The sequence below is a fragment of the Sturnus vulgaris genome, chromosome 13 (assembly GCF_052056855.1).
Source record: "Sturnus vulgaris isolate bStuVul1 chromosome 13, bStuVul1.hap1, whole genome shotgun sequence".
Classification (NCBI taxonomy): Eukaryota; Metazoa; Chordata; class Aves; order Passeriformes; family Sturnidae; genus Sturnus; species Sturnus vulgaris.
Window position 1 is genome coordinate 12,897,763 of NC_142255.1, and position 27,181 is coordinate 12,924,943.

At 49.9% G+C, this 27,181-nt stretch overlaps 3 protein-coding genes across 7 annotated transcripts; 2 read left to right on the forward strand and 1 right to left on the reverse strand.

Moving 5' to 3' along the window:
- Positions 1–996: 996 nt before the first annotated feature.
- WDR93 (WD repeat domain 93) lies at positions 997–11,794 on the reverse strand. The gene is made up of 15 exons (XM_088172603.1): positions 11,487–11,794; positions 10,559–10,754; positions 9,850–9,914; positions 9,530–9,608; positions 8,587–8,723; positions 6,992–7,079; positions 6,220–6,397; positions 5,951–6,018; positions 5,459–5,539; positions 5,006–5,137; positions 4,285–4,504; positions 3,561–3,621; positions 2,685–2,841; positions 2,357–2,558; positions 997–1,285 (listed from the first exon to the last, which is right to left on the reverse strand). The coding sequence occupies exons 1-15, from the start codon at positions 11,748–11,750 to the stop codon at positions 1,174–1,176; spliced, it is 2,040 nt and encodes a 679-aa protein (XP_088028729.1). The 5' UTR covers positions 11,751–11,794; the 3' UTR covers positions 997–1,173.
- Positions 11,705–17,820, forward strand: PEX11A (peroxisomal biogenesis factor 11 alpha). Of its 3 annotated transcripts, none has more exons than XM_088172605.1 (3): positions 11,705–11,844; positions 13,089–13,204; positions 14,732–17,820. In XM_088172605.1, the coding sequence occupies exons 1-3, from the start codon at positions 11,705–11,707 to the stop codon at positions 15,295–15,297; spliced, it is 822 nt and encodes a 273-aa protein (XP_088028731.1). In that variant the 3' UTR covers positions 15,298–17,820. The 3 variants fall into 3 exon arrangements, with proteins under 3 accessions (XP_088028731.1, XP_014741830.1, XP_088028730.1); XM_014886344.2 differs by lacking the exon at positions 11,705–11,844 and adding an exon at positions 12,480–12,586; XM_088172604.1 differs by lacking the exon at positions 11,705–11,844 and adding an exon at positions 12,514–12,586 and having other exon boundaries at positions 12,765–13,204.
- A 3,875-nt stretch (positions 17,821–21,695) lies between these two features.
- On the forward strand, positions 21,696–26,891 carry PLIN1 (perilipin 1). 3 transcript variants are annotated; one of them, XM_088172867.1, is made up of 9 exons: positions 21,696–21,740; positions 22,350–22,548; positions 22,679–22,761; positions 23,126–23,378; positions 23,563–23,611; positions 23,684–23,852; positions 24,363–24,509; positions 25,185–25,418; positions 25,923–26,891. In XM_088172867.1, exons 1-9 carry the CDS (start codon positions 21,696–21,698, stop codon positions 26,301–26,303), a joined length of 1,560 nt encoding a protein of 519 aa, XP_088028993.1. In that variant the 3' UTR covers positions 26,304–26,891. The 3 variants fall into 3 exon arrangements, with proteins under 3 accessions (XP_088028993.1, XP_088028994.1, XP_014741816.1); XM_088172868.1 differs by having other exon boundaries at positions 23,702–23,852; XM_014886330.2 differs by having other exon boundaries at positions 23,563–23,852.
- Positions 26,892–27,181: the final 290 nt, after the last annotated feature.

The window sequence follows — 27,181 nt, forward strand, 5'->3', positions numbered from 1 at the left end:
GAAGGATCAAGGATTGCTCCTTGTTCACTTCAGTGCTGACCCAGGTGGCTCGGTTTGAGCAGTCATTGAGGGTGGTTTGGGCTCACCTGCCTGACTTCACACTGAAGCAGATGGCAAGAGCTCACACAGCCCAGTCCCAATATCCCTAACAATCAGATGAGCTGTGAAGCTGTAATCTGTGGCAGATGGAAAATGACAGCACAAAAGCTTTTACTACAGCCCTCAGAGCCTTCACAAAGGTAACAAATACAAAGGTTCAATTCAAATGACTTGTCCTTCTCCACAGCAAAGCCAGGCATCTGAGACTGTGAAACAAATGGAATGCTTCTCCCTTTTCCCACCTCCCCAACAGATTGGCTGACTTTGTTTCCAGAGGATGAGCTCAAACCTCTCACCAAAACTCAACCCAAAACAAGACAACTTGCTATGAAAAACTGAAGTGAGACCTTGGCATGGGAGCATCTACACATCATAGTCTGTGCTGAATCCCTGGCACTCTGCAGGTGATTTTTTTTTGGTGCTCTCCTGAACCTTTGTGGGAGGCACTAGAGAGAGACCTGGGGGGGGGGAAAGTTGTCCCCCGTGCACACAGATTGGAGTAGTTCCTGGGAGATTTGTCAGATTCTTTGTGGGTTGGGCAGTCATCCTGGAAGCATGATCAGTCGTAAAAAGACTGAAACTTTTTAATGGGCCTTCCAGGATGCAATTCCTAAGCAGTCTTATCCCAAAACTGTCTGCTTTGAAGTCAAGAGAAACAACTGCATAACATCCAATGTCAGGCTTGCCATACTCTGCAGTGTCACTGCTGCTTAGCACTGCCATGCTTTGAGGGAAGACACCTCCACAGCCAATTTGCTGCCTCTTTTGAAAGGACCAGGTTTCTGGTTAAGCACAAGGATGCTGATGGCTGCCCATCAGGGTGGGAACAGAAAATGAGACCCACTGCTGAGCTCCAGCAACACAAGGACAGAAAATCAGAGTCTGACAAAATGCCAATCCTGTGAAGAGCAAGAGACTTTTAATGGAGGAAAGGGTTTATTAAGGTCCACTGTATTATTGTAACATACCAGATTGCTCTGATGCTCCAGGTCTCTGGGAGAGAGATGATTGCAATAGTGTCTATCAAAATGTCAGTGCTGGATCATGAGCCTGGCCCTCAGGATGCAAGGCTGGCTACTGCTTCTTCTCTCCCTTCACTTTCTCTCTCTCATTGTCCATAGCAGCTGCTTGTGCCTGCAGACAATCCCAGTATTCCTGCTCCTCCATTTCCAGCAGTACCTGCTGCCTAAAAAGGGGGAGAAAGTGTGGTTCAAACAAAAACAGTCCCTGACATTCCCCCAGTGCTCAGACAACGACCCCAAGGGCCCCTGGGGCTCACTACCAATTAAGCAGTTTAACTACCTGTGTCCAAAAAACCTCAGTGATTCCCTCATGCCAATCAATACTCAAGTTCACTGCTCCTGACAGCAAGGACCTCTGAATTTCTATTGTCTCTAGATCTCTGTAGACACAGGAATCACTGCAGTTGTATTTGCACTGCTCTGGCTTCTGCTCTCAGTTCCCAGGGAGCAAGATATTCCTGGAGGTGGTGACTCCCCAGTTTTCTGGTACAAGGTAGACAAGGGTCTCCTCTCTAGCTTTTTGAGAAGGAAGGACAGAACTGCTGGCTAGTAGCATAGGATGAAACTTTTCTTCACTTAAGTAGCCAGACAAGTGCACAGGATTCACCCCGGAGACAAGGAATTAGTGAAGGCTACCAGGTAATATGTGATATAAGGTCACTCCTACACCCACCTGTTTCATTTCAAATTGGAGAATTAAAGCGAAGTGAAAAGAAGATACAAAATACCGACAGGGATCTAGCTCCAGGTTTCCAACAGAGCTCAAGGCAAAGGACCCCAAAAAGAGATGTCACAGTGCCATCTAATGACCGCATCCACGCAATGCTCCATCCCCGAGCCTGCCGGGGACCTTCCCAAACCAAGGAACCTCCAGCACAAACCGACTTCAACGTCACATGAACCCGGGAATGCAAGGGTCGAGAGAGGTACAAAGAGATCCCAGCTCTGACTGGCTGTGGGATCTAAAGCAAACACGTGAGGCTCACACTCCCTGAGGAGCTGGCACAAACTGTGTAGCACAAAACCACATTAGAACTTGCATCCTGACTTACAGCTGAAGGACAGAAGAGAGAGGAGGAAGGGTTCTGGGTGGCTGTCAGGAATCCAGCTGCCTGAACACCAACCTTACTCAGACACAAATCTCTCACTGCACACAGAACAGCCCAGAAGCTCCAGGGTGAGACCTTGCATGAACTCAGCAACACCACAGCTTACAGTAATGCAGGTGCACTTACCTCTCAGGCAGAAAGTGAAACCTATCACGTAAGAAAATGTTACATCTCTCAATCCACTGCAGTTCCTGCAAGGGTTTGAGAGGCAAATCTGGTTTCTTTGGGAAAGCCTCCTTCAGTGGGTAGGACTTGAAATCAAAAAGGAAGATGGTGCTGTGAGTGGCTTTGCTCTGGACCAATTCATCTGCCTGCTGATGCTCAACTCCTAGACAGAGACAAGAACAGTGAGCTGCTGCTTCAGGAGTCATCCAACAAGAACAGTCAAGGACCAGTGCACAGCTGAATGCATCCAGTGATGGTGTATCTATGACCACCTCAAGGTGTCACCCACCTCGGAGCAGCAAGCAGCAGTTCACACTATCCACTGTGAACACTGGCTGCCAGGGGGGTGCTACAGCATGAGAAGGTGGAGTGCAGAAGCAGTAAACAGTCTGTGATGTGTCAGTGTTCATCAGGGACACTGAGCCATCCCAGGAGAAGATCAGGACCTGAAGCAGCAAAATGGACAAGTAGGTGTAGAAGTGAAAAACATTTTCTGTAAAGGACTTGAGATGACATCTAGGACTTCACATCCCCAACTATGATGCAGTTTTCTTTGCCAGCCCCATAGTCATAGGGTGACAGAGATGAACAACAGCCCTTGCAGGGAATTTGGGCTGAAACTGCTGAAGGTTTGGATTGAAAAGGGAAACAGGGCACATTAGAAATGAGCTAGATCCAGCCTTCTGCATGGCTGCTATGGTGAGTGGCTTTTAGTCCTTTTCTCCCCATGCCTGCGAAATTTCTGAGGCCACTTGTAAGGTCTGGTTAGACTTGTAACTTCTTGCCCAGGATGCCCTCTCATATGAGGCTTCATGGCTGAACTCTCCCACCTTCCAGATGGACCTGTCCATGTGCACCTCAGTGGCCAGTTGCAGGGCACAAGTGGCCAGTTAGAGGGCACAAGTGCAAGGGGATACTGAGTAAGATCATGGAAGAGAAATCCTTTGAGCATTACCAGCCACACACAGACCTGTAACTGGTGCAGGAAGTCTTCATGTCAAAAATATTTGAAAGCTGGGAAAGGATATGAGGCAAGGACCATATCTGATTGCCCTGCTCGTTATCTTCTAGGCACCCAGTTATTGTCCTTGCTGGGAACAAGATTCCAGCACAGCTGGACATGTGTTCCCACCCAGTTGTTTAGAGAGCTGGCAGTAATACTCACTGCACTGGGGAAGGCCAGGACAGGCATCACTGCACTGACAGTAAGATTTGGATTTTCAGGCCTGTAAAAGAGACACAGGTTTATGATGCTGTTGCATGTACCTGGCACGTACTGAAAGGCTGTGATAATAACAATGGCAATTTGTGGCACACTGGGTGGCAAAAAGTCCCAGCCAGGCCCCTTCCTTATGGAGGCAAAGCCTGTCTCCTCCTGGGCAGGAACCACCAAGGCCCATCCCTGTGCAAACCTGCCTAGAACTACATTGCAGATACAAATCCCTGCCTGCCATGGAGGCATGAATCAGAGTCTTCAGAGCAGCAGCTTCCTTCCTCCTCAAACCAAGGGGATAAATGAACACAAAAATGATAGACAAATGGCAAGAAATATTTATTCTGACTTCTAGGGGGATGGTATTCTGTTAAGGGCAGAAGAGGGAAGAAAAAATTCCCGTGGGTACCCAGCAGAGACACAAATAGTTCAACATCAGCCCTGGAGCTGTGCTAGAAGCATTTGTGTTCTGGTGCACAGAAGAACCCAGAAACACCCCTAATTCTGGCAAACCATTGGATTTTAGCACTAGCAAAACCACACTTGCTGCTGACAGCAGCATGGCAAAGCAGTCTGGTTAAAAACAGTAGGAAATTCTCTGCTCCACAGAAATCTGGGGCTCCCTGTTAGACTGGACCACTAAAGCCATGGCTTCTTTGGCTGAAGTCTACCTCACCTGTCTGCCAGGAGTGTGATGCTGGACTTCCCAGCCCTGGAGGCTTTCACCAAATAGAAAGAGCTGTCTGTACACAGCACTAGAAGCTGTATGATGGGATAGACACTACAGACAGGATCTGTATCACGTGTCTTATCATTGGCAGCTGCAGAATCACACAGAAAGTGGATACTACGAATGAAACGTTCCTCTAGAATGGCAGTCACAGACAGTGGGTATCCTGAGGAAAGAAGAAAAGGAACTGGTAATTTATTCCAAGCAAAGCTTAGTTTGGAGTGTGGCCTACTCAGAGGGAGAACAAGCAGATGGCAGAAGAAGATTCTTCTGCCAGGAGAGTCCCTGCATCATGGCAGGATGACACTAGCACTGATAGCAGCCTGAACTGTGATGCCACAACAGTCTCAAAAATGACCTTAGAGTGCAGTGGCAAAGCAGTGACTGTCAGTGTCTCACAGCCACAGGGCAAGACTGATCAGTCCTTGCTGCTCCTGTTCCATTGCCCTGGATGGGGATGGTTCTGCAAGGGCCAGGGCAGTCATGCTATGCTGGCAACTTCTGGCCAAGAATCCAATAGACCACTGAATCCAAAAACTATTTTCAGATTTCCTTGTAAACTCACCACCAGCCCTTTATTCACACTAAGTCTGAGCCTCAAACTCGTAGGCAAAGCTGCAATTTATCCACAGTGATCCCAATACACAGTCCAAAAGGACAAGCTCACCTAGGTGCTTATCCCAAATAGTTATTGTTGCATCTTCACCTGCCAGTGCCAGGTACCTGGAGCAGGAGCTGACAGCCGAGCATGCAATCGGAGCTGCACATGGCCACACAACATCAGGTTTCAGATCAGAGTCTAAACAGAATGGCATGAGGAGAGACAACTGTAAGAAGGTACAGCACATTCTCTCATACAGTACTAGTATCCATTTTCCCCATTAAACATGCACCATTCTGCAGCCTCCTGCCAGAGTGGCTTCACTAAAAACACTGTCAGGCTGTGCAACACAGAGCCCCACAATCCAAATGCCAGCCTAACCCACAAGATATGAGTCAGCTTTGCTCCCAATTCCTCATTTCCCTGAATCATGAAGACCTGGCAGAATGACAGCCCCTGGCCACAGAACACTCCCACTCCCCACAGAGTGCTCTGCTAGAGAAGGAAAACTTTTCTTACTCGCTTTGACTGAACGGTTAAATAAGTACAAGCAGAAGTTGTGGTTTCCATCCCAGTGCACACCGATGCCAACTGGAATATCTGGTACAGAGAAGAGGATGACAAAAAGAGAAGAAGACTGGGAACAAAGAAAGGAACAATCCAGGACACCAAAACACCATTAGAAACAACCTCTCCCTTTGTTTGTTTTTGGTTTTTTTTCAATCTTGTCTATATGCTTCCTTTTTAATTTTTGGGGACGTTGTTTTTAATTTGGGTTTTTTTTCAGGGGGAGGTTGTGAATTTTTTTTTTTAATATGAAGATACAGGTTTTTTTCTCTATGACAGTAACTGACTTTTTAGTCTTATGGCTGACAATTTTACCCAGTTTTATGTCCCTGGATGGAACTTCCAGAGTGGATGCAAGCCAAGCTCACTGAGCTCTCACTGGATCTCAATGTCATGCAACCACTGTGTTTCACAGATTAACAGCTTTTTGTCCATTTGGATTACCTGGCTGTAGTTCCCTTTCTGGTCCCACCAGAATCCGGCTAGGAAGGAGGAAATGAAAGGTAGCATATCTGAAAAAAGGAAGAAATACATGTAAAAGAAAGGCTTTGGTAAGTAGGCAGCACTATAACAAGACCTGGAATGGCTCCAGCCCCCTGCCCTGAAGCCTTGGGATGAAGGAAGCAAAGCTAAGACAGAGGCTTCCATCTACACAGCTCAGTGCCCTGTGTGCATGACTCACGGACTGAACCTTGGGTGGTGCTCCCACTCACCTGGGGATCTCCTCCTTGGTCACACCCTCAGCCTCCAGATACTCCTGGTAAGTGCTACAGAAGATTGCTTCCTGCAGTTCCCACTGGGAATCCTTGATTAGGTGATTGTACCCCAAGCCAAGCATGCTGCCATCATCCACTTCCTTCAAGGCATCCAAAGGGCCCTTAAAACTAGTGCCTGCATTGGGAACACAGGGGGAAAAGGCACAGCCCTGGAGAAGCAGGAACCATGAAGCAAACACCATGGAGGCATTTAGGGGTGGCATGGTCTTGAAGCAGAAAACACTTTGTGTTTTTTTGTGTGGGACTTTCCACATCACTAGTTTATTTTCCAGTATTTAATGCAGGGATTAGGGCAAGGCTTCTGAGGACCCCACTCACTTTGCCTTTCTGTGACATTTTCCCAGCACAAACTCTGTCCTCTCCTCATCCTCGGCATTTTTCTATAAATCCAGAATTCAGAGTGATGAACTAGAGGTGCTGCTAGATCTAGGAAGCAGCCTCTTCCCTCTCCAATGACACTGAAGCCAAGGGTGTATGACACCCACTCTGAGACATGCTAAAGCATTTTGTGCTGGCAAAGGTGACATGTGAGATGGTCTGGGAGGAAGCAACTCCCACTACAGGATTACATGTACCTAGAAAGACAGGTCAGGAAAGGACCAGAGATCATGTTACTGAAGCTTTCTGACCTGTTCTGTATTTATAGGGGCCATGATTCCTTTGCCACCTCAAACAGGCTGCAGACTGCACATCCAGAATCAGTCCTGACCTGTAATGGGTTTGGGTGGCCTCACTGTCAGCAGCAGCACTGGGGGATCCAGCTCTACACCAGCTTGGATTGCAGACACAGGAAGCTCCTGCAACAGAAAAGTGCCCACCTGAGAACTGTGTTGTGTGCTACACTGATGAGTTTTCACCTGCTCATGGGAATCAAATGCTTCGTCAAGAATTTAGGAATAACTCCTTTGTGTATGCAGAGGTTGGCTTGCATTGTCTGGGAGAGACTGTGTTTGGGCTCATTCTTCAGGCTGAAGCACAGAAGCTTGAGGGCGTCACTACTTTCTCAACTAAATTACAAGGATGTCCTGCCCAGACTCCTGTCTTTGTGCCATCTCTCGATTATTCCTTTTGCACAGGCCTGTGTGAGTCACAGCAATCCTCAGAAAATAAAGGGGAGAAAAAAAAAGAAAATCTCAAAAAAAAAACCAACAAAAAAAACCTAACAAAAAAAATATATAAGCAAGACTAAAGGTTGAAGAGTGTCTCCTGAAAGCAAGAACCAGATTTTACTTCACAGAGCCCAGGATTGGAGGAGGTCACATATTTGCTTGGCTGGGAGCAGAAAATTGTAACGGGGGTCAACATCAGTGTGTGCCCACCACAACCACCCCATACACATTGACATTGAGCTAAACAGAGAAGGTCTGGCTTAATAATCAGCCACATCTGAGAAGGAAGGGGCAGGAACTCGGGTAGTTTGCATAGAATCTGCAAAGAGACAATGCATGAGTGCTTGTTTTTGGCTTTGCTAAGTTAAGCAGGGTGTTTGCTCTGAGGACAAGGCTGAGAAGCAGTTCCCTCTTAAATGTCCAAGACAGTTTTTGCTGAAGGAAGAGGAAAGAGTTAGGAGGCTGCTATCACAGAGGGCTAATTCAAGGTGCTGGGAGGAGGTGTCTGTGTGCTGAAAGGTGAAATCCAGCAGGGTGAAAGTGATAAAGGAGAGGGTTAAGCACTGAGTCAGCATTTAAAATTCCCCATGGCAGCTCAGGACAGTCTCTGCAGAACTGTCTCCATGCAGCTCCTCAGTTTTCTGCCAGAGAACCAGAGCTGACAGTGGTTAGTGCACACAGGCAGAGACTGTGCCCTGTTCAGGTGGGTGAGGCTATGACCCCACCAGGCTCTCTTGTATGTAATCTAAAGCACAAACCTGCTCAGGACCAGACTCCCAAATAGAGGCATCCTGCCTGATTCCCACTCCTCTTCACCTTCCCCCAGTAACATAAGGGAGAAGCCCTGTGGGAATATCCTTACACAGGGCCCCCTCAGATGGAGCAACACTGCTGAGAAATGAGCTGCCAGTTTCAGGGAGGGGCAGCAGGAACACTAACCCTGGGACCAGGGAGATCTCTTTGGAAAGCCTGTCTTGGGAGAGTAAAGATGTCCCAACAGCACAAAGGCCTTATGAAATGTGGGATGGGCAAATGCAGCAGCTGTAGAGACACACACACACCATCCCCTTGGGCCAACAGGAGGGTTCAGGCTGTGTCTTGCTGTCACTGTCTGCAGCAGCAAGGCTTGGGGGAAGACCTGTGGGCAAAAAGGTGTAAGAAAAAATAACACAGAGGGAGATGGAACTGTTTGTACCTCAGATGAGTAGCTTGACCTCCTCTCGCTGCAAGCCAGCTCTTCTGCAGCTTCTGCAGCTTCTGCCATCTTTTCCATCTCTGTCAGCCAGGAATCTTTAGGCAATTGGTAGATCTCCAGCCAAGCTTTTGTGCTGTCTGCATTGGGAAACCATGTTAAGCAACTGGAAATGAGGAGGAAAGGTTTTCAGGCAAGCAGCCTCTGTTATATTTTATCCTTATAAAAAGATTTGTGTATTTTTTGAAACATAAAATCGCTGTGAACTCCATGCAGCCCACGTCTCCTCCCACTTAAGGCTTGACATGCTTGAGACTGACATCTCAGTCTCCACCTCAACTCCTCAAGGTCCCACATCCACCAAAGAAATTCCATGAAGTTACTCAGTCAAGAAACAGACTTGTGGCCTCTGAGTAGTAAGTAGAAGTGAGACATGGTCTCACATTGGTTCTCTGCTACATGTCTCATTCTCAGCACGTGTCCAGGCAGATTCTACCTAACATAGGTCCAGAAAACCTGCCTGTCATGGATTCAGCTGCCTTGAAACAGAAGAATGTTGTAACAAGGAGTTTCTTGTAGTGTTTATAGAGGTCCTCCATGCTCTCTGGCCTATATCTGCAGAGAAAATTCTTCAGGTCTACATCTTTCCAGTGTAAAAGTGAGCTATAGCAAACCAGAGGAAGAACTGAGTTTGGTACTTCTGGAGAAAGGGAAACTTGCTTTTTCCGAGCCTCCTGGGAGCTGGGGACTGCACTGACCAGTTCCAGACAGCTTTTGGGAACAGTCCTGATTTGGAAGGGACAGGGAGTGGCAGGGGCTGCTCTTTAAGCTGAAGGAGGACCTGGGAGGATTAAAACAAGATCCCTGAGTACCCACTTACAGCATTCTAAAAACATTGCTGCTGCCCCTGGGTTAGAACACAAGAATCTCCAAACACAGCACTTGCCTTGCAGCAGGATTCCTGCATAATCACCTCCTCGGGACAGCACCACCTCCACACAAGTGCTTCTCTTGCTGATGTCCTCCTGCCAAGGAAAAACAGGCTGGCATCAGAGCAAGATCACTGATTCAGAGAGCTCCATGGCCTTACACAGCTCTCAACAGGCTGAAGGCCAGGCAGATTGTTGGAAGCACACAAATAAATATTGGGCAGCAGTCTTGGAGCGCTACTGCCTATGAATAAATTTCTGAGGGCAACTGGTACTCCTCATGATTGATTACTTCCCATCCTGTGCCCAGTGTCTATGGTATTAGCTCAGTGCTTACCACTTCATTCAGTATTTTAATGAGCAGGAAGCTTTCCCTGTGAAAGCAGAAGAGCCAGGCAAGCCCTGAAATAGAAATGAAACAGAAGTAGCAGAAGGTGGGAGAGAAAAGTGAAGGAATGTTAGCCATGCTCTTGGGAGATGGCTGTTACAACATGTGCAGGAGAGTGGACAGGATTACATTGCTTCCTGGGCCCAAGGAACAATATCCCACTGTTTCCAGCACTAAACTTTTGATGGCTTCCTTACGAGAACACCAGTAAATATTTGATTGTGCATAGAAATGGATAAGCCAGTCTGAAAAGTATCTCCACCAGAACTGACAACTTTCAGATGAACCAACAAACTATCACAGGTGCAGGAACAGGTCACAGATAAGAGCTCATACTGATAGGAACTCATAGTTGTTTCTGCCCAGCCCAAGATGTTCCTAAATTTTACTGCCCTTCACCCTCAGCTCTGCACCTGCCTCTGCTGCACCAGCAAGGCCACCAAACCCACACCCTCTGCTAATCACAAGGCCCTAAGGCCACTCTGTCACCCTACAATCTGTGAGCTGTCCAACGCCCTCTCTGCAGGGCTTTCTAGGAAACTTCTCAGCCACCCTAATACTCCTCCTGATCTAGCAATATTCTGTAGCACAGCTGCCAGTTCTGCTCCAGAGCACAGTTAATCCCCAGCTAGGGCAAGGAAATCCACATCACACTAACCCATTTCATCCACAGCAACCAGGACATGGCACTCATTCCCCAAATCTGAGGCATGGATTGCACAGATCTCTGTCTTGGCTGCATTCCAAGCACAGACATCCTTGAAGTCACACATGTTGAAGGCAGACAGACCCATGGACAGACCGACAAAGATGTATTTTCCAGACACTGCAAGGCAGTTGGCTCTTCCAGTTACCTACCAAAAAAAGGGAAAAGATGAGTGTACCCAACTGCCTTCTCACAGCAGGGTACATCAGACATACTAATTATATATTCCTGGCCTTTTCACCAGAAAATGCTGATTTATTCTACAAGGGGAACATTTTTACACATTCTTTCCCCACAAGAGCAGAGGAGGGTCTCTCATCTCTGTCACAGAGATTGGTCTGTGTTAGGAATGAGAAAGTTTTCTCCCACGTTTCCCCTTCCCACAAACTGAAGGGGCTTTAAAGACCAAGAACTCAGGAGCATTCAGATTCCAGCGCAGAGCTCTGATGGGATGCTGAACTCCTCCAGCAATCACAGAACACCAGCAGACACCAGAGTATCCTCCTGGACACCCCCACATAATAATGGGGAAGGCAGCACTGTCGTTCTGCTCACGGTGCTCCTATTGGAGTATTCACCATAACACAGAGCTGAGCTTGCCCACTTATGTGCTACTGACTAATTACCTTCTCCCCAGCAAACAAGGGTGGAGCCAGCCTGCGAAGCAGAAGGTGAATTTAGTGTTTAATACCTGCTTCTCTCTTTTCAGAGAGGTGTGATAGTTGAGTGGGAAGCAGAACCTGTCAGACAAGCTTAGAAGCTGCAGGCTTTTAAACAGAACCAGTGAGATGGTGGTGCATTCTGAGGAAGGTCATGAACAGAGGAATGACAAGATCTGCTATGGTGGTTAATTCTGTCTCTGCTGGGAGAGGCTCTGTACCTGGAATTCAGCTGTAGGAAAGCATTTTTTGGGCTGCACCTTTCGTTTTTGTGCTTCTCGGAGCATCTCCCTCCTTTCAATGATTTCCATAGCACTCTCAAAAACCTGCATCACCAGTTTGTTGATCATCCTGAAGGGCTGCGGCAGCACATCACGCTTTCGATCAGGATCCAGCAGGAAGAAATCTTCCTCATCTTCCTTTTGCCAATCCTTTTCAGATGGTGGGGGAATCCTCAGGGGATGCTTCCGGGTATTCACCGCCATGGTTCTCCCTTTCCAGAGGCAAAACGCACCACGGATGCAGGAATCACCCTGGATGCAGAAGAACGAAGAGTCCTTCAATACTTTCTTTCATGAGGTAATGGGGGAAAAGATGATTAATGATGTCTAAGGGGGATTCCTTTCAATATTGATAGCCCTGTTCTGAACAGCTCATTTCTCCTTGCATCGCCTCTGTTTCCCGAGGTGTTTGTCCTGCTCTGGGGATCTCAGCCCAGGCTGCCCACAGGGAAAGAGAGCCCAAAAACTTTGTCACGAGCTTTGTAAGAATTATGACAAAGCATTCAAAAATATTAGCTTGCTTTTCGTTAATGGACTTATTCGGCCTGGGTAAAATCCCAACGATTAACTTCGAGAGCGGGTGTTCCCGCTGGAAGTTTTATACTTCATTTCCGAGACATCGGGCGGTTTGGAGCTTCACCTCTGCGGCGGGGCCGTGCTCACGCGGGCGCACCGCACCGCCGTCACCCCTCACCGCGGCCTGACCTCGGAGCGGAGCCGGGGGCCGAGGGTCGAGCCGGGCTCCTCCGCCTTTCCCGGGAGGATCCGCCGCAGCTCAGCCGCCGGCTCCCGGGAGGGGGAAGCCTTTAGGGGTGACACCGCCACTGCTCCGTTGTTGACGGTTGCCGTGGTAACGGCACCTCGGTGCCGCAGCCCGGCCGGGAACGCGGCGTGCAGCGGAGCGTTCCGCGACGGGGCGGGGCCTGGGCCCGGCGGGGCGGAGCGGCCGCGGCCCCCGCGCTGCTCCCGCGGTGCCGCCGAGCCATGGAGGGCTTCGTGGACTTCACCAACCGCTGCCAGGGCCGCGACCAGCTCTTCCGGTGAGTGTGGGGGCAGGGGACCTCCCAGCACCGACCCGGGCCCGTCAGCGGCCCCGCGCCCATGCCCGTCCCGCCGGGCCGCGGCCCCGTGCCCGCACCCAGCCCGGCCCTGGCACGGGCCTGGGCACCTCCCGCTCCAAGGATGGTGCCAGACTCTCTTCGTGGTGCCCTGCGACAGGACGAGGAGCCATGGCCGTAAACTAAAACACAAGAAGTTTCACCTCAGCTTGATGAAGAACTTTACATTGCGGGTGGCAGAGCGCTGGAACAGCTGCCCAGGGAGGTTCCGGGGTCTCCCTCTCTGGAGACATTCCAGACCCACCTGGGCACGTTCCTGTGTCACCTGCTCCAGGTGACCCTGCCTTGACAGTGGGGTTGTACTGTATGGTCCCTTCCAAGCCTGACAGTTCTGATATTGTGAAATAAACCTGTCCTGCTGCTGCCATCCTGTGATTGTCCGTGTCTCACCTATGTCCCCCTCTCCTCGTTTTTTCCCTTCCAGAGCCACTCAGTACACATGCATGTTGCTTAGCTATTTAATAGAGAATAAAGCCGATAAAAAGAAGCTGGTAATGAAACTCAAGCAGTTGGAATCTAGCATGAGCTCTGGCCGGAAAAGTAAGTACCTGGTGTCTAGAGGGATAAGACCTTCTTCACTTGCTCCTTCCAGTTAAACAGTGCCTGGCCTTGTGTTTCCTGTAGTTAACTACCTTGAGCCACAAAACCTCTTTTAGTATATTTACAAAACTGTCAATAGACCTTATCCCTGCCATGGCTTGCCAGGCTAGGTAGGGCCAAATTGATTTTTCTTTAGTTCCTCACCCTCCTCTCCAGTTAGACAATCAGAATTACCGCAGGACGGGTGAGAGGAATAAGTTAACAGCTATCTGCTGCTGTAGAGGCCAAAATATCCCCTCTGTTCAAGGACAGACCAGGGTTGCAGGCAAGGCTGGCTCACTCTGTGCTCATTAGTCCTTCCAGCTGATGGGTTGAGACAGCCCAGTGTTAAAAGATCATCATCCCACAAAATCACCTCTAAAGGACCATCCTTCAATATGGCTTTTATATCCTACTTAACATATTAATTTTCTTTAGCATTTATAGCCTACTAAATCACATACCCTTCCATGCTTCTCACACTGCCTGACTATTTGCATCACTCCATTCTGTGTCACAGTTGCATCAACGATGGTTACGCTGTTACTATGTGTGTATCGCTTGTTTTCAGCTTGATCTTCCACCCACTTGTCAATTGCTCAATCCTGGAACAACTGCAACACATAAGACAAATATTCTAGTCTATCGTATTGCCATGGATTTGTTTATTATTCCATTAGCTTCAGAGTTATGGTAATTTCTAGTGGGGAGGCCAATTGGTTTATCAGCATAGCCATAATTCTTGTGCTTCTGCTAAATAAATAACTAATAGACATCAGGCCTAAATTCAGGGCTCTTGTAGTTCCACCAGGCTTGGGTGCTGTCAACATCTGTCACTGTGACAAGGCACCAGGGTGTAAAAAATGTTTTGAATAATATTGTATTAACATTCAGGGGCCAAAAACCCAAATGGTGCAGCAGGTGAAATCAGGTTTGCCATATGTTGTAGCTTGGAATACACTGTTCCACACAGTTTGCAGGGAGCTGCATGTCCCTCTGACAGATCCATGGCTGAGGAGGGACTTTGGTGTCCATGCTCAGCAGGTGAATCACCGGCTTTCACAGGCACTTGTGAAACTTGTATCTCATGGCTGCAATAGGATTAATGCACAAAGCCCACAAAGTGAGGTAAAATCCAGTGAAATGTACAGCTGAAATTAGAGGCTCTGTTTGTGTTCTTTACTGGCTGGCACTGACTCCTGCAGAGCTGAGGGTGATACTGGTCCAGAGGGCCCCCGGGTGCAAGAACAGGGTGACAGCAGAGGCTGCAAGTCCTGGTTCTGTTGACCAAACATGTGTATATGTCCTGAGCTGTTGATGTTTACACAGAACTGAGATGCTGACACCCCTTTCCTCACTAATTCTGGAAAGTGCTTAATCACACAAATGCCCAAAGCCCTCCAAGTTTTATAATAGTACACGTGGACAGCGGCAGGCTGAGTTCTGGGTGAGGCCGGGCTGTGCTAACCTTTGTGGGGTTTCTTGCAGTGTTCAGACTGGGCAACGTGGTGCACGCCTTGGTGGCAGCCAGGAGAAGTGCAGAGCTGCCAGACGTGGTTCCTCGCCTGTGCCTCACAGCCTCCCACCTGAGCCGGGCCCTGTACTTCGTGTGTGACGCCGTGCTGTGGCTGAGGAGCGTCGGGCTCCAGCCCCACATCGACAGACCCAAGTGGCACCACTGGGCTACCAAGTGCTACTACTGCTCACTCCTGCTGAATCTGGCCAGGGACTGGTATGAGATCTCCTGGAGACTGGAACAAGCTGCACTGGAAGAAAAGACAAAGGAGAATTGCTTCTGGCAGAAACACAGCGAGGAACTAAATGGTGTGAAAAGTGACGGTTTGCAGAGTTTTCTCCACCAGCTCATTCAGATTCTGAAAAGGAATCCTCCTTTGCTGCTGGACTTGGTGAAGAACCTCTGTGATCTCTCAGGCCCTCTGGATACGCTGGGAATCTACAAGACCAACCCAGGAGTGATTGGTTTCTGTGGCCTCCTCTCCTCCCTGGTGGGAATCCTCACATTAGCAAGCCCACATTTAAAGCTCAAGCAGTGACATAAAGTGCATAGTGTGAGGCTGCAGCTTTGATCCTCTGATAGATTTTTATCTTCATATGGCACTTTCAAATGAACATGTCTTAAAGTAACCTCAAGATTAATTTTGTCCTCTGAATAATTGAATTCTGCCCTTTTTCCTTCCCTGTGCCTTTGCAGATGAGTTTGGTGCCATGACACACTCCCTGCTGGAGTGGAGAGAGGAAAAGGCCGAGCAATATTTCACAAACAGAAAGAGGACTTGGAACATGGCTGCTAGATAAGAAAATATTATTTTAATACAGGGTTGTGAAATATCTGCATAGACAACTGTAATGGCTATATGATTCATGGCTACACTAATCATGTTTACACTGGAAAGATTCACTAATTCACTAATCCAAGGTCCCTTCAGTCAGATTGTCTAGAGTGGGCTGAGGCAGGTTAGGAGCTGCAGTTAGAATGACCTGAAATCAGGGATGAGTATTCTGATGGGTTTGGGCTGATGGATCCTGTGTCCTGCAGGCACTGAGTGAAGGTACCTGGAAATAGTATCTGTGGTGTGCACACTGGTGATGCTGGAGCTGCAGTCTAGTGAGTGCCAACTCCTGTCCCAAGAAATCTGCACTTTCTTTGTTTCCTTTGACACTGTGAGCCAAGGACTGTTGGCCAGTGACTGACTGCTCCAGCAGGCCACAGCTGAGGGCTTTGGTGCAGGACAGCACATTAACTCCCAAACCCCTGTAATTGCAAGCACAACTATTTTCCATTGATGATATTGTGATAAGGAGCTTGTTCTTCTCTTTTAATTTTACATGAAAAATTCTAGTATAATAAGGAGTTTGGTACGTGCAGTTAACGAGAGAAGCCTGGCTCAGAGCTCGTTGAGTCAGAAAAACTGCAAGGACGTGTTTCTAGTTGTGTAAGCTCCAGGAGGGAAGAGAATGGAGTTGGTCACGATAACATCAGCATCCTGTGTGAGAAGAAAGCTTTTTACTGGATTTGGGCATTCATGGTTTAGACTTTCCTATCTGGTGTTCCCTATCCTCCCTGCTCATGACCACATGATTGTTTGTGTGTTCCCTTGCTGGCTGAATGGGTTCAACCATTTGAAAATGCCTCATGTTTGTACTGCCTCTGTGTTATTGTTTATCACTGACCTCACTGGCAGGGATGGCTGGCAGTGTAACTGGGTTAAAAGAGAAATGTTGTGTCCAGCTGACTAGCATGGCATGCAGTTTTTGCTGCTCGTGACTTTGCAGAGTACCAGTTTGACACCATCTGAGGCAAAATTGCACATTATATAGGAGATAAATTTAACGTTTTTCTTCACCAGAGTAAGACCTGTGTGTTCTGCTGCTTCCTGGTGTAAGATGTCCTTGTTTAATCTCTCAAGGAGATGTGAACAGATTACTCTAACCTGGAACAAGGTGCTCTCTTATTATTTCTGATGCTATCTAAAAACAGAAAATTAAAAGGTGTAGGTCTCCTTTATTAAAAAGCAAAGGATGTGGAATTAAGTAGGCAAGTGAGGCAGTGCTCCAGTTTACCTGAAGTTGTGGTTGGGCTTGGAATTACTTCCAGTTTGAATATGAAGTGATAGCCTGCCAATGAAGTGTTTGAAAAGAAAGAGGTTGCTGGGCAGGATAATTAAGTGTGTTTGAAGACCATCTGTGGCCTTCAGCAGCTCTTCTTTTTAATATGGAAATGAGTAGCACTAAAAGTAGAGCATATTGGCAGTTAAGGCCAAAATGAAGCATTGTGTGGGGATATATATGATGGGCCATATTCTAGGCTTCCTCTCCTTTATAACAATGGATTATTTTTTTGTTTCTTTCTCCATTTGTATTTCATCTCCTGGCTATGTAGAATCCATCCCTACCTTAGTCAGAGTTGATCATTATCCCAATGTGTAGCAACCTCTGGAAGAAAGAGAGTCTTGATCATCTGACAGTGGAGGTTTGACCAGGTTTTGTCTACAGAATTCTATTTTATTGCTAAAAATGTGTTTTCAGTCCTGCTCAGGGGAACTCTCATATGCAAAATACTTCACAAAATACTTTCACTGGTTTGCCAACTCCTTTCTCTTTTCTCTCTTACACTTTTCAGGGAAAGCCATTGATACAGTGGTGTAGCCCAATCTCCACGTCCCTGTGCCCTGCAGGCAAACACTGTGCAAAGCTCTGAGCCAGGCTTTGATGTTTCTCCCATAGGGCTTGGTGTGGATTAGCATGTACAGCCTTATTGAGGGAAATGGGGTGTGAATTTTCAGCCTGTCCCAGCCCTGCCTATTCCATTCTCCATGATGTAGGCTGGAACACACAGGAGTACCTCTGTTTACTGGATGTTAAGCACTAATATTTGCCTTCTGGTCCCCAGCTGGAAGCTGTTGATTTAAGGTACCTTAATGTAATGTGACTGAAGACATAGAATTGTGATCATATGGAGAAAATCTCTTCAGTGCCTTTTTTGTATCTGTTTCTAATACAGCAGTTGGAATAAGACAAGATGTTTGAACATAAGCAATAAACTGTAATGAGTGTGACACTGTGCCTGTGTATAACTTGGAAGGTGGCATAAAGAGATGCTGAAGGAGGGAGGATTCCTTCCACATCTGAATTTAATGGAGGGTAACACTCTTAAAGAGACATTGCCTGTGGTTAGGTTCTAGAGCTTTCCTTTTGCAGTGGCCAACTGGCAGCTAAATTCATCCAGCTAATTTAGAATCACAATTTCAGCTGCAAGAACATTAAGAAATACATGAGTATCAGGTGAAACTGCATCCTCAGAATGCCCTGAAACAAGGTGGTGTTTGGGGAATTGTCTTTGAGTACCAGCAGTGAGGACTGCAGTCTTATGGCCATTGTAGGCACAGCTGGGTGAAAGGGACAGGGGCACCTGCGTTTCAGTATCTTATAATTCAGTATCTTTCATTTGTGTGGTCATAGTTTAATGACAAATGCCAGTTCAGGGAGGGAACAAAGGGCAACATCTCAACAAAGGGCAGAGATGGCAAAGGATGGAGCCAGGATAACCATTAAACTGAGCTCACTGCTAGCTCCTACCCCCTGCAGTGAGAGTCTTGCAAACTTGGAGACTCCAAAATGTCAGCTCCTGAACAATGTATAAAGCATGGCATTCAGGAGTGCTTTAGCAAGAGTTTCCTTCTGGATTAGTGGCCTCATACTCATTTTGTAATGGAAACAGTAGGAGAGTGGTCATCTTCTCTTCTGCTTACAGACACTTATTAACACTGTGCTTGGCATGACATTTCAAGGAATATGTGAGCATTGGGGATTCCCAGGTGATCATCAAGAGCAGTCAAATGTTAAAAACCAACGTCTCCGGGGAGATACCAAATAAACCAGCTCTGTAGAGGAAGTGTGACTAGGGGAGGGTGTGAGTAGTCTTCCAAGTGTCTAAAAGCTTTTCTGCCAGGAGCAAGGCAATAAACTGGTCTCTAAATCTAGGAGATAATGCTTTTATATTGCCACAAAGAATTAAATCACACCCTTTATTGAACTAAAAGTAAAATAAAAATCTAAATATATTGCCCAGGAGGGCAGTCCATAAAAAGAAACTGGGCAGATATCTGCCAGCAGTGGTTATGGGACTGCTGATCCTACAGAGAAATGAATCAGATACCTCTCCAGCCCCTTGCCAGACCAAAGTGTAAAGGTGCCTTGCAGGGCTTTGGGAATCTGGCTCATCCCCTCACCGTGGTTTATTAATGAGTATGGAGCAAACTGCAGAGACAGGGGTGTGAATCTGTTTCCCTGCACCCTGTGGATCTGGTGAGCTCTAAACATCGCCTGCAGGAGCACAGGAAGTGTTTCTGGTACAAGCTGGAGTGGTGGGGCGGGGAGGCCGTGGTGCCTTTGCCCTGCAGAGCCAGGGCTGGCACAGCCTTTGCCCCAGAGGAAGGGGAGGGGATGAGCACAGGCTTTGTAGGGCAAAGGCTGCGTTGGCTCCCGGCTCCAGCCAAGGGAGAGAGGAGGTTGCTGTGCCCTCTACACTTTTAGCCATTCCAGCAGGGCTGGAAAAAGTCTCAGTGCCAAGAGAGCAAACTTTCAAGCAGGCTGGTGCCCTTTGTCCCTCTGTCTCAAAGGCAGTGAGTGACCCCAGCACCAGCTGGAGGCAGCCCAGCACATTCATGTGCCTCTGTACCCAGCCAGCAGGGCAGGCACAGCCCTGGGCTGGGACTGGACTTTGGGCTCTTTGGGAAGGGAGTATTTTCTTTCTATCTGGGGCTTTCCCAGGCACCAGGAAGCCTCCCACCCCCATGTACGAGCAGTGCAGCCACAAGCAGGGAGCCATGGAGCCATTCAGGACCTCCATGTCCTGAATAGGAGTGCTGGGCAGCTGTGGGCATATGCCAAGGGGCTCCCTGCCAGCTGATCCAGGACACACAGCAGCCCTGGACCACTCATCTGCACTGATCTCCCTGATTATTGCCTTGTCTTCTGCCATTTGTTCTCTTTCCACCACACTGTCCTCCTCTCATCAGTGTGGCTCATCTGTAGTCAATAGCCAAGACTTGCCATAGCCCCATACAAGTGGTGTGGTTTTCTTTTCAATCAGTACCACAAATGGATTTGTTAATGATGGTGTGAGTCCTCAGTGTGCGTCCTGTGCATCCAGGCCACGGAAGAGTGGCATTTTAGTGAGAGCATTGCTGCCTCGTCAAGCAGGGCAGTTGTTCCTCTACAAGGCATTTGTGAGTCCACATTTAGGGAACCATGTGTTTTGTTTTGGTCCCAGCATCACAGGAGGCATCTTGAATAGTCTTGAATAGAGAGGGTAAGGCATTCAGGGGCATGGAACACAGCCTGCACCAGCACCAAGTGGGGCACAAACTCTGCTCAGAGATGCACAAAGCAAGGATGGGAAATGTCAGGTACAACAATGAAAATTCCAGCTGTACATTGGGAAGAAATGGTTTAATCATTAGTATGGTTAGCACAGGAGCTGGGCCCCAGAGAGTGGAGATTCTTCTCCCTGGCGGTTTTTAAGACTGGACAAGACCTAGAGCCTGATCTGGCTTTGAGGGTAGCCCTGCTTTGAGCAAGAGTTGAATGAGGTGATCTTCAAAGATCACTTCCAAACTGATCTTTTTCTCCATCCACCCCAAATGTCTAAAGCTTTCCTAATGTAGTGTTTGCCCTGCCCCTCAGCTAAAGCCTCCTCACCAAAAGCCTCATGAATCATCTTAGAAATTGCAGACCTGGGCAAAGCAGATTGTTTCAAGCAGGATATGTCCCCCCACATCTGCCTTCTGCTCCTTGTGCTAAGTAACTCTCCTGGGGAGAAACGATGTCCCAGGTCTATGATAGGTTCCCCAAAAGGCATGAGGCATAACAGGGCTTACAAATACAGGAAGGTTTTAATCTCTTAGAAACTCTGCCTGACTCTTCAAGTTCTTGTCTGCTCATGATCTGTTTTTTTTGAGGTGGTGAGGTCCCAGGGTAACTTCTCATCTTCTGTGGAAGGAGTGGTGTTAAACCTCAGAATATTTCAGCAGTGCTGCGGCTTCTGGACTCTGAAGGGAAGGCGACAAAGGGGATTTTCTGCCGTCATCTGTTCCCAATTACGGTGTTTTCAGGGAGCTCTTTGGCCCATTTCCACCACAATCCGTCAGCTCCCGAGCCCACGCAACTGGGAGGTGGGGCCTCGTGGTGGTGGTAGTGGCCAGAGCACGGGGCATCACCCTCACAGGACCTGGGTGAAGGGACAGTGCAGACACCACTCTCTGCTCAGCTCTGTTGGGGACAGGCTGGCCCTCGGTGAGTAGCCTGTGCCCACTGGGTGCTCCGGGACAGCTTCAGTGGGACCAGGGAATGAGAGCAGGGATTCTCTCTAGATTTCCAGAATTTCATCTGCTGCTCAGAAAAAGGGGTCTGTGCTGGGGCTGGAACTGTGTTTTCACAAGGATGAGTGTTAGCATTACAAGCAGCAGATATGTGTAAGGGGAATGCTGACCTCACCTGGACATCTCAACATATCCCTACCCACTGCTCTTCTATCTGCTCCTGTTCTACTTTCTTACCTCTTCTCAGCCAGAGTCTATTCTCATGCACATCTGTTAGCATCCTGGTTGCTCTGAGTTTGCTTTGCCAGCATACTTTATCCTGTCCTTACCATAACTTCTCTAAACTAGATGCCTTTCAAGTAATTTTTTTGTATCTTTGAATGTTAAGGCACACGAGTAGGGCAGGGCTGCATGGAAGCTTTGGTTTTACAGTTTAACTGGTAAAAAGTCAAGCATTGGGCAATGCCATGTCCATTGTACCCATGGGAGGTGTATGTCAGCCCAGCTGCTGTGTTTGGGGGGTGCAGGGGTGAGGGGGGAACCCAAGCCCAGCCCTGCTTTCAGGCAGAGTCTGCGGTTCCCAACTTTGCTTTGCAGGTGGATGCGCCACAATGACGGTGAAGAAGACTCAGGCTGTGCAGGATGGAAGTGCCAAGGTGGGTGCAGGGAAAGGGAGAGAGAAAAGGGCAGAGATGTGCCCAGGGGGGCAGGTAGTGTGTATTGACTGTGCTGGATGAATACCAGCCACACCTCATACTGTCCCAGATGTTCCCATGTTTTCTTTATATGGATCTTTACCTGCAGCAGTATAAAGCATCATTAAAGGGAAAGGTTACACCTTTTTCTTGCTTGAAATTAAATAGCTGAGATTCAAAAAATTAACCTTGAGCTGGTGCAAGCACTAAGTGATAGCTGCCAACTGTGCCTGTCCTTCATCTGTGCCTCATTTAGACCCAGACCTCCAGCAGTCATGGAGGTTTCCACAGGGTGGAAAGCCAGAGGGAGCACCTAAACAGTAGGGCTTGGGACACTGGAGGAGTGTGGACACTGTCCCTGCTCTCTCAGTGGCAGCAGCCAGCCTTCTTGTCCTTACTCAACATACCTGGGAGACTCTCACTGGGGCTTGAAAAATGGCCTCCTCCTTTTCCTGTGCAAGCCAAGGCGCCCTAGTCACTGCAACCCACCAAGAGCCGCTGGTGTGTGGGCAACGGGGCTTTCCTCAGGGAAGGGCTGTTGGCTCAGCCACATCCATCTGCCACGTGCAGGAGAACGTTCTGCAGAGGGTCCTGCAGCTGCCCGTGGTGAGCTCGACGTGCGAGACGCTGCAGCGCAAGTACAGCAGCACCAAGGAGTCGCACCCGCTGATGGCCTCGGTGTGCGAGGTGTACGAGCGCGGCGTGCAGGGCGCCGGCGCCCTGGCCATGTGGGGCATGGAGCCCGTGGTGCGCCGGCTGGAGCCGCAGTGTGAGTCCATGTACTGGGGGGGATGTGGCAGGGGGGCCCACCACAGCCTCCCCTGGTGGGACAGCGCTGGCACAAGCACGTGCCCGGCACGGCCCAGGGGCTTTTCTTACCGTGTTTTTGCCCAAGGCAGTCGCTGTGGCCAACAACCTGGCTTGCCGGGGCTTGGACCACCTAGAGGAGAAGATCCCTGCCCTCCAGTACCCCGTCGACAAGGTAAGTCACAGGCAGGACAATCTGGAAGCCCCCAGCCCCTCTGGAAAGCTCTCAGTACATCTCCTCTAGCCTTGTTTCTGGATGGTGACAGGCTGCTGGCTGGGAAACAAGGCAGCATCTCCAAGTGAGGGCTCCTCCAAGAGCTTCCACAGCCTAAACGATGGTTAGGGCTCCCAGATATAAGTCAGCAGTGTCCTGTGTCCCATCCCTGCTGGCTACCTCCAGCCCAGGTTGGAGAGAGCTGTTATGCCCCTCTTGGAGCAGCTTACTGGCAGGGGCATGGCTGGGTTCCCTGCAGTCCCTCTGGCTGTCCCATGCCACCCCAAGCACACAGTGGGGCTGTTCTCCATCTCTCTGCCCACAGCTTGCATCTGAACTGAAGGACACCATCTCCTGCCCCATCCAAAGTGCCAAAAGCACCATTGGCAGCTCTGTGGATAAGATCAAGGAGCTGGCAGCAGAGGGCTATGAGGCCACCAAGAGCACAGTGGAAACGACTGCTAAGTACACAAGGAAGAACTCAGTGACCCAGATGGCAGCTGCAGGGGTCGACACAGCCCTGGGAGGGCTGGAGAAGCTGATGGAATACCTGCTGCCAGAGGAGGATGAAGAAGCAGGTAGTCCTGGTGCCCAAATCCCCTCTGAGGGAGTCTGATGACAACTGTCTGGGTGGCTCCTCAGTTGTGAGGTGCATGGGGCAGGAGGCAGCCCCTGGATGTTGGCATAAGACTGCCTAGGAGGGTTGTCCCACCAGAATGTAACCCTCCCACCCTTCTTCTGTCTGTACTCTTCTGCCTTTAGATAAGAAGCCCAAAAAGAAACATCTGTCAACACCAAAGGCCTCCCAGCGGCAGCCCAGCACTACCACCACTACCACCACTCCCAGTGCTCCCAGTGCTCCCAGGGCTTCCAGTGCTCCCAGCACTCCCAGCACTCCCAGTGCTCCCAGTGCTCCCAGTGCTCCCAGCACTCTGGGCCGGATTGGCGCTTTGGTCAGCACCGTGTCCCACCGTGCTTACCAGCAAACCACCCAAAGCCTCCAGCGTGCCAAAACCAAAGGGCAGGAGCTGGCCTCCTGGATCCCCATCCTGGTGAGTGCCAGAAGCCACCTGCCGGGTTCCTGCTCCCCCATATCTTCTTTTGAGCTGATTTTGCTTTCAGACAGGATATTTCAGGCTTCTTGGAGCAAATCTGAGCACAGTACATTTCCCCTGCTCAGCAGGACAAGCTGGGGCTGGCAGTTCCTGCATGATGTTCACACATAACCATGTACCACATTAATGGGACAAGTTATATTTAGCAGGCTCTCAGTGTGCAATTGTTGATTTATGGCCTTGCCATAACATCCTTCCTAAAGGAAAAAGTCCCTGTGGAGACCCAGAGGGGATGGGGAGAAGGAGCTGCTTCTCCCACCCCATGCTGCAGTGGGAACATCTTGCCTGGCCTGTGCTAAAATCCCAGAGCTCCCATCTGCCCTCAGGATTTCTTCCCAGATGCATAAATCCCTGCTCCCTGTGCACCTCTGTGAAATCCTCAGGCTAAACAGGATGGAGTGGATGGGACCAGATCCCTCTGAGTGGTGCTTTTTGCTCCCGTTCCAGGGAAGCCTGGCCAAACCGAGTGCCCCCGTGGCCCCTCAGCCCCGCAGTGATGGGCAGGGCAGTGTGGGTTGGCCGACCCGGCGTCAGAGCAAGGCGCCAGAGCAGAAGCAAGAGAAGGCAGGGAAGAAAGACACCAGCCACAGCAAGGTATGGAGAAAAGCAGAGCAGTGCATGCTCCAAAGCATCCTCCTACCCATTGGCCATGCAAGCATGGAGGCTGTTCCCCCACACCTCTGGGGACCAGGCCCCTATCCCGGCTCAATCCTGAACTGCAGCTTGGAGGATGCAGGAGGGGGTTGGCAGTGGGGCAGCCCCAGGAGTCCCCTTCCAAATCCCAAAGCTGGGGGCTGTGGGCAACCTCTGTGCCAGACAAAGTCACCCTGGCTTGTATGTTCAAAGCTCCTTTGGAGCTGTGAGATATCAGCACTGAACTCCCTATTAAATCTCTGAATAGCCCTGAAAAATCCCCTGCCGTGGTCCCAGCAGCGAGGGGTGGTGTGAGCTGGTGGGGCTGGGAACAGACTCCAACATCGGCTCCGCTGGGACCTGGGGACGGGAAGCAGCAGGTTGGGGTCAGTGCCCTTTGCCTCTGCCTGCAGCGGAAGCACAGCCTCGAGCAGAGGGTCCCTCGGGGGGGAGCTGGCAGGGACAAGGAGAGACCCTGCTGCAAAGAGCTGCGGTGCCTTTTGCAGAGCAGCGAGCTGAGATCTCTCGGGCTTAGAGCTGCAAAGGGGATGGGGAAACCAGGGCCAGCCCTGTCCTGCCTGGAGGGGCAGTGGAGCAGAGGGCCTGGCCAGGAGCTGAGCTGGTTTCTCTGGGCAGGCGGGACAGGACCCCGGGCTCGTGGGCAGCGTGGCTCACAACCTGCAAACCGCCTGCGCCTCCGGCATCTCCAGCGTGAAGAAGGTCCCAGCCGTGGCCTGGGATGCGGCAGAGGGCTTGATCCTCTTCACTCCCCGCAGGCTGTCCAGAGCCATGGAGACAGTGGATGCTCTCGGGGGGACCCTTGTTAGTGCCCCTAAGCATCTGCTGGGCACCCTGTACAGCTACGTGCCGGTGAGTTAACCCACAGCCAGACCCTGTCCATCTCCAGCAAACCCCATTTTGCTCAATCTTCTGCCACGAGCACCCCATAGCTGCAGGCAATGTCAGGGGGTACCAGACTGGGGAAATGGGGTGCCATGAAGACACCTCAGTCCCACCCTCCTCTTAAGCATCCCCCAAGTCATGACAGCAAGTCCTCCAATAGAACAAATGGGTCGGACAGTGATGACACCTTCACACAGTTCATGCTCAAGCCAAGGTGTGACCACATTCCTGGGAAGGTGAAAGTTCAGGCTGAGACCTTGTTCTCTCTCCTGTACCTCAGCCTGTTGCTCCCCTGGGAGCATTTCTCCACCACAGCTGCTCAAGGACTACAAGCCACCCATTCCCCTCCCCTCTGGGGGCAAACTGGTTTCTTCTGAGGTTCTCCCAGTTTAAGGGGGAGCTGTGTAGCACAGGTGGAGCAGGAGCTGGCAGGTTGCTACAACCTGGCTGGGTGCTCACCCCATCTCTCAGCTCCGCAGGCAGTCGGTGAAGGAAGAAGAAGCATCCAGGAGCAGCAAGACTGAGACGGAGAAGAAAGAGAAGAAGGAAGAAGAGGAGGAGACCAAGCCTGCTGCCACCTCCAGTGAGGAGAAATCCCAGCTGAGGAACGACTGGCGGCAGTACCGTGGCCATCACCCTCTCTCCTTCCTGGGGCTCGAGGATCCCCTCTTCCTGCGGCACAACTACTACCGCAGCCCTGCCTTCGACCCCGACTACCCATTCCCACGGAAATCCGCCTTCTCCCCCTACAACAGGAGGGTGAGTGAGGGCTCCTACCGCTTCAGCCCCGAGTCCATGTACAGCCGAGCCTACTATGGCAACTTCTACAGTCCTGTCTTCAAGAAGGACTGAGCCAGCGGCTGGGACAAGCACATCCCAGCCCCTCTCAAATCCCCTCAGCACGCTTTGCCTGGGCCCCTGCCAGCAGCCCACACACACCCCTGTTCCAGGACAGGAGCTTAAAGTGGTAGACAGGCCATGGGATAGCTTATTCTGGAGTGCATCAAAGCCAGGATGGGGGAATAAAGGCAACCAAAAGCCCTTCTGCTAGAAGGAGAAGGTAGGGGAAGGTGGGATTAGGAAGGTGAAGGACATGTAGAAAGAGCAGTGAGACCAGAAGGGACCACCCAGGCTGGCACTGGGCTACCTTGGACCCTGCTCAACAGACAGAGTGAACTTAGATGGACTACACATTGAGAACAGCAATGAGAGAGAGCAGGGAGGATGGCAAAGCTGTCAAACATCATATCAAACCATAGCAAGCCTGTTTCCCCATCCTTCCTCCCTCATCCCCCCTTGCAGGGCTCATCCCTAGGCACAGATTGCTCCTCCATGGAGGTGCTGAAGATCCCCACCAAACAGCAGGATTCATGAGTAGGAAAGACCCGGGCACTTCCCTCTCAGCTGGTGGTGGCATGGATGGTGGGGTCAGGAAAAAGGCTGGTGAGAATAGATGGAGCTCCTGGAGCCCCTCTCCTACAGGATCACCTGGCTTCCCACAACACCTTGTATCTGCTGCAATAATAAATCTGCAATAATAAAGCACCTGCCACTCACCCCGTCTGCTTGGCTCGTTTGTGGGACTGAGACACCAAACCAAGGGAACAGAGTGGGGTGAGACCCTCAACTCAGGGCCAAGGGAGTGGGTGCAGGAAATATCCTGTTACATATCCTGTGGGTAGCTGCCACTGGAATAGTGGGTGCTCATGCCCAGCACAGTACGTGTCTCT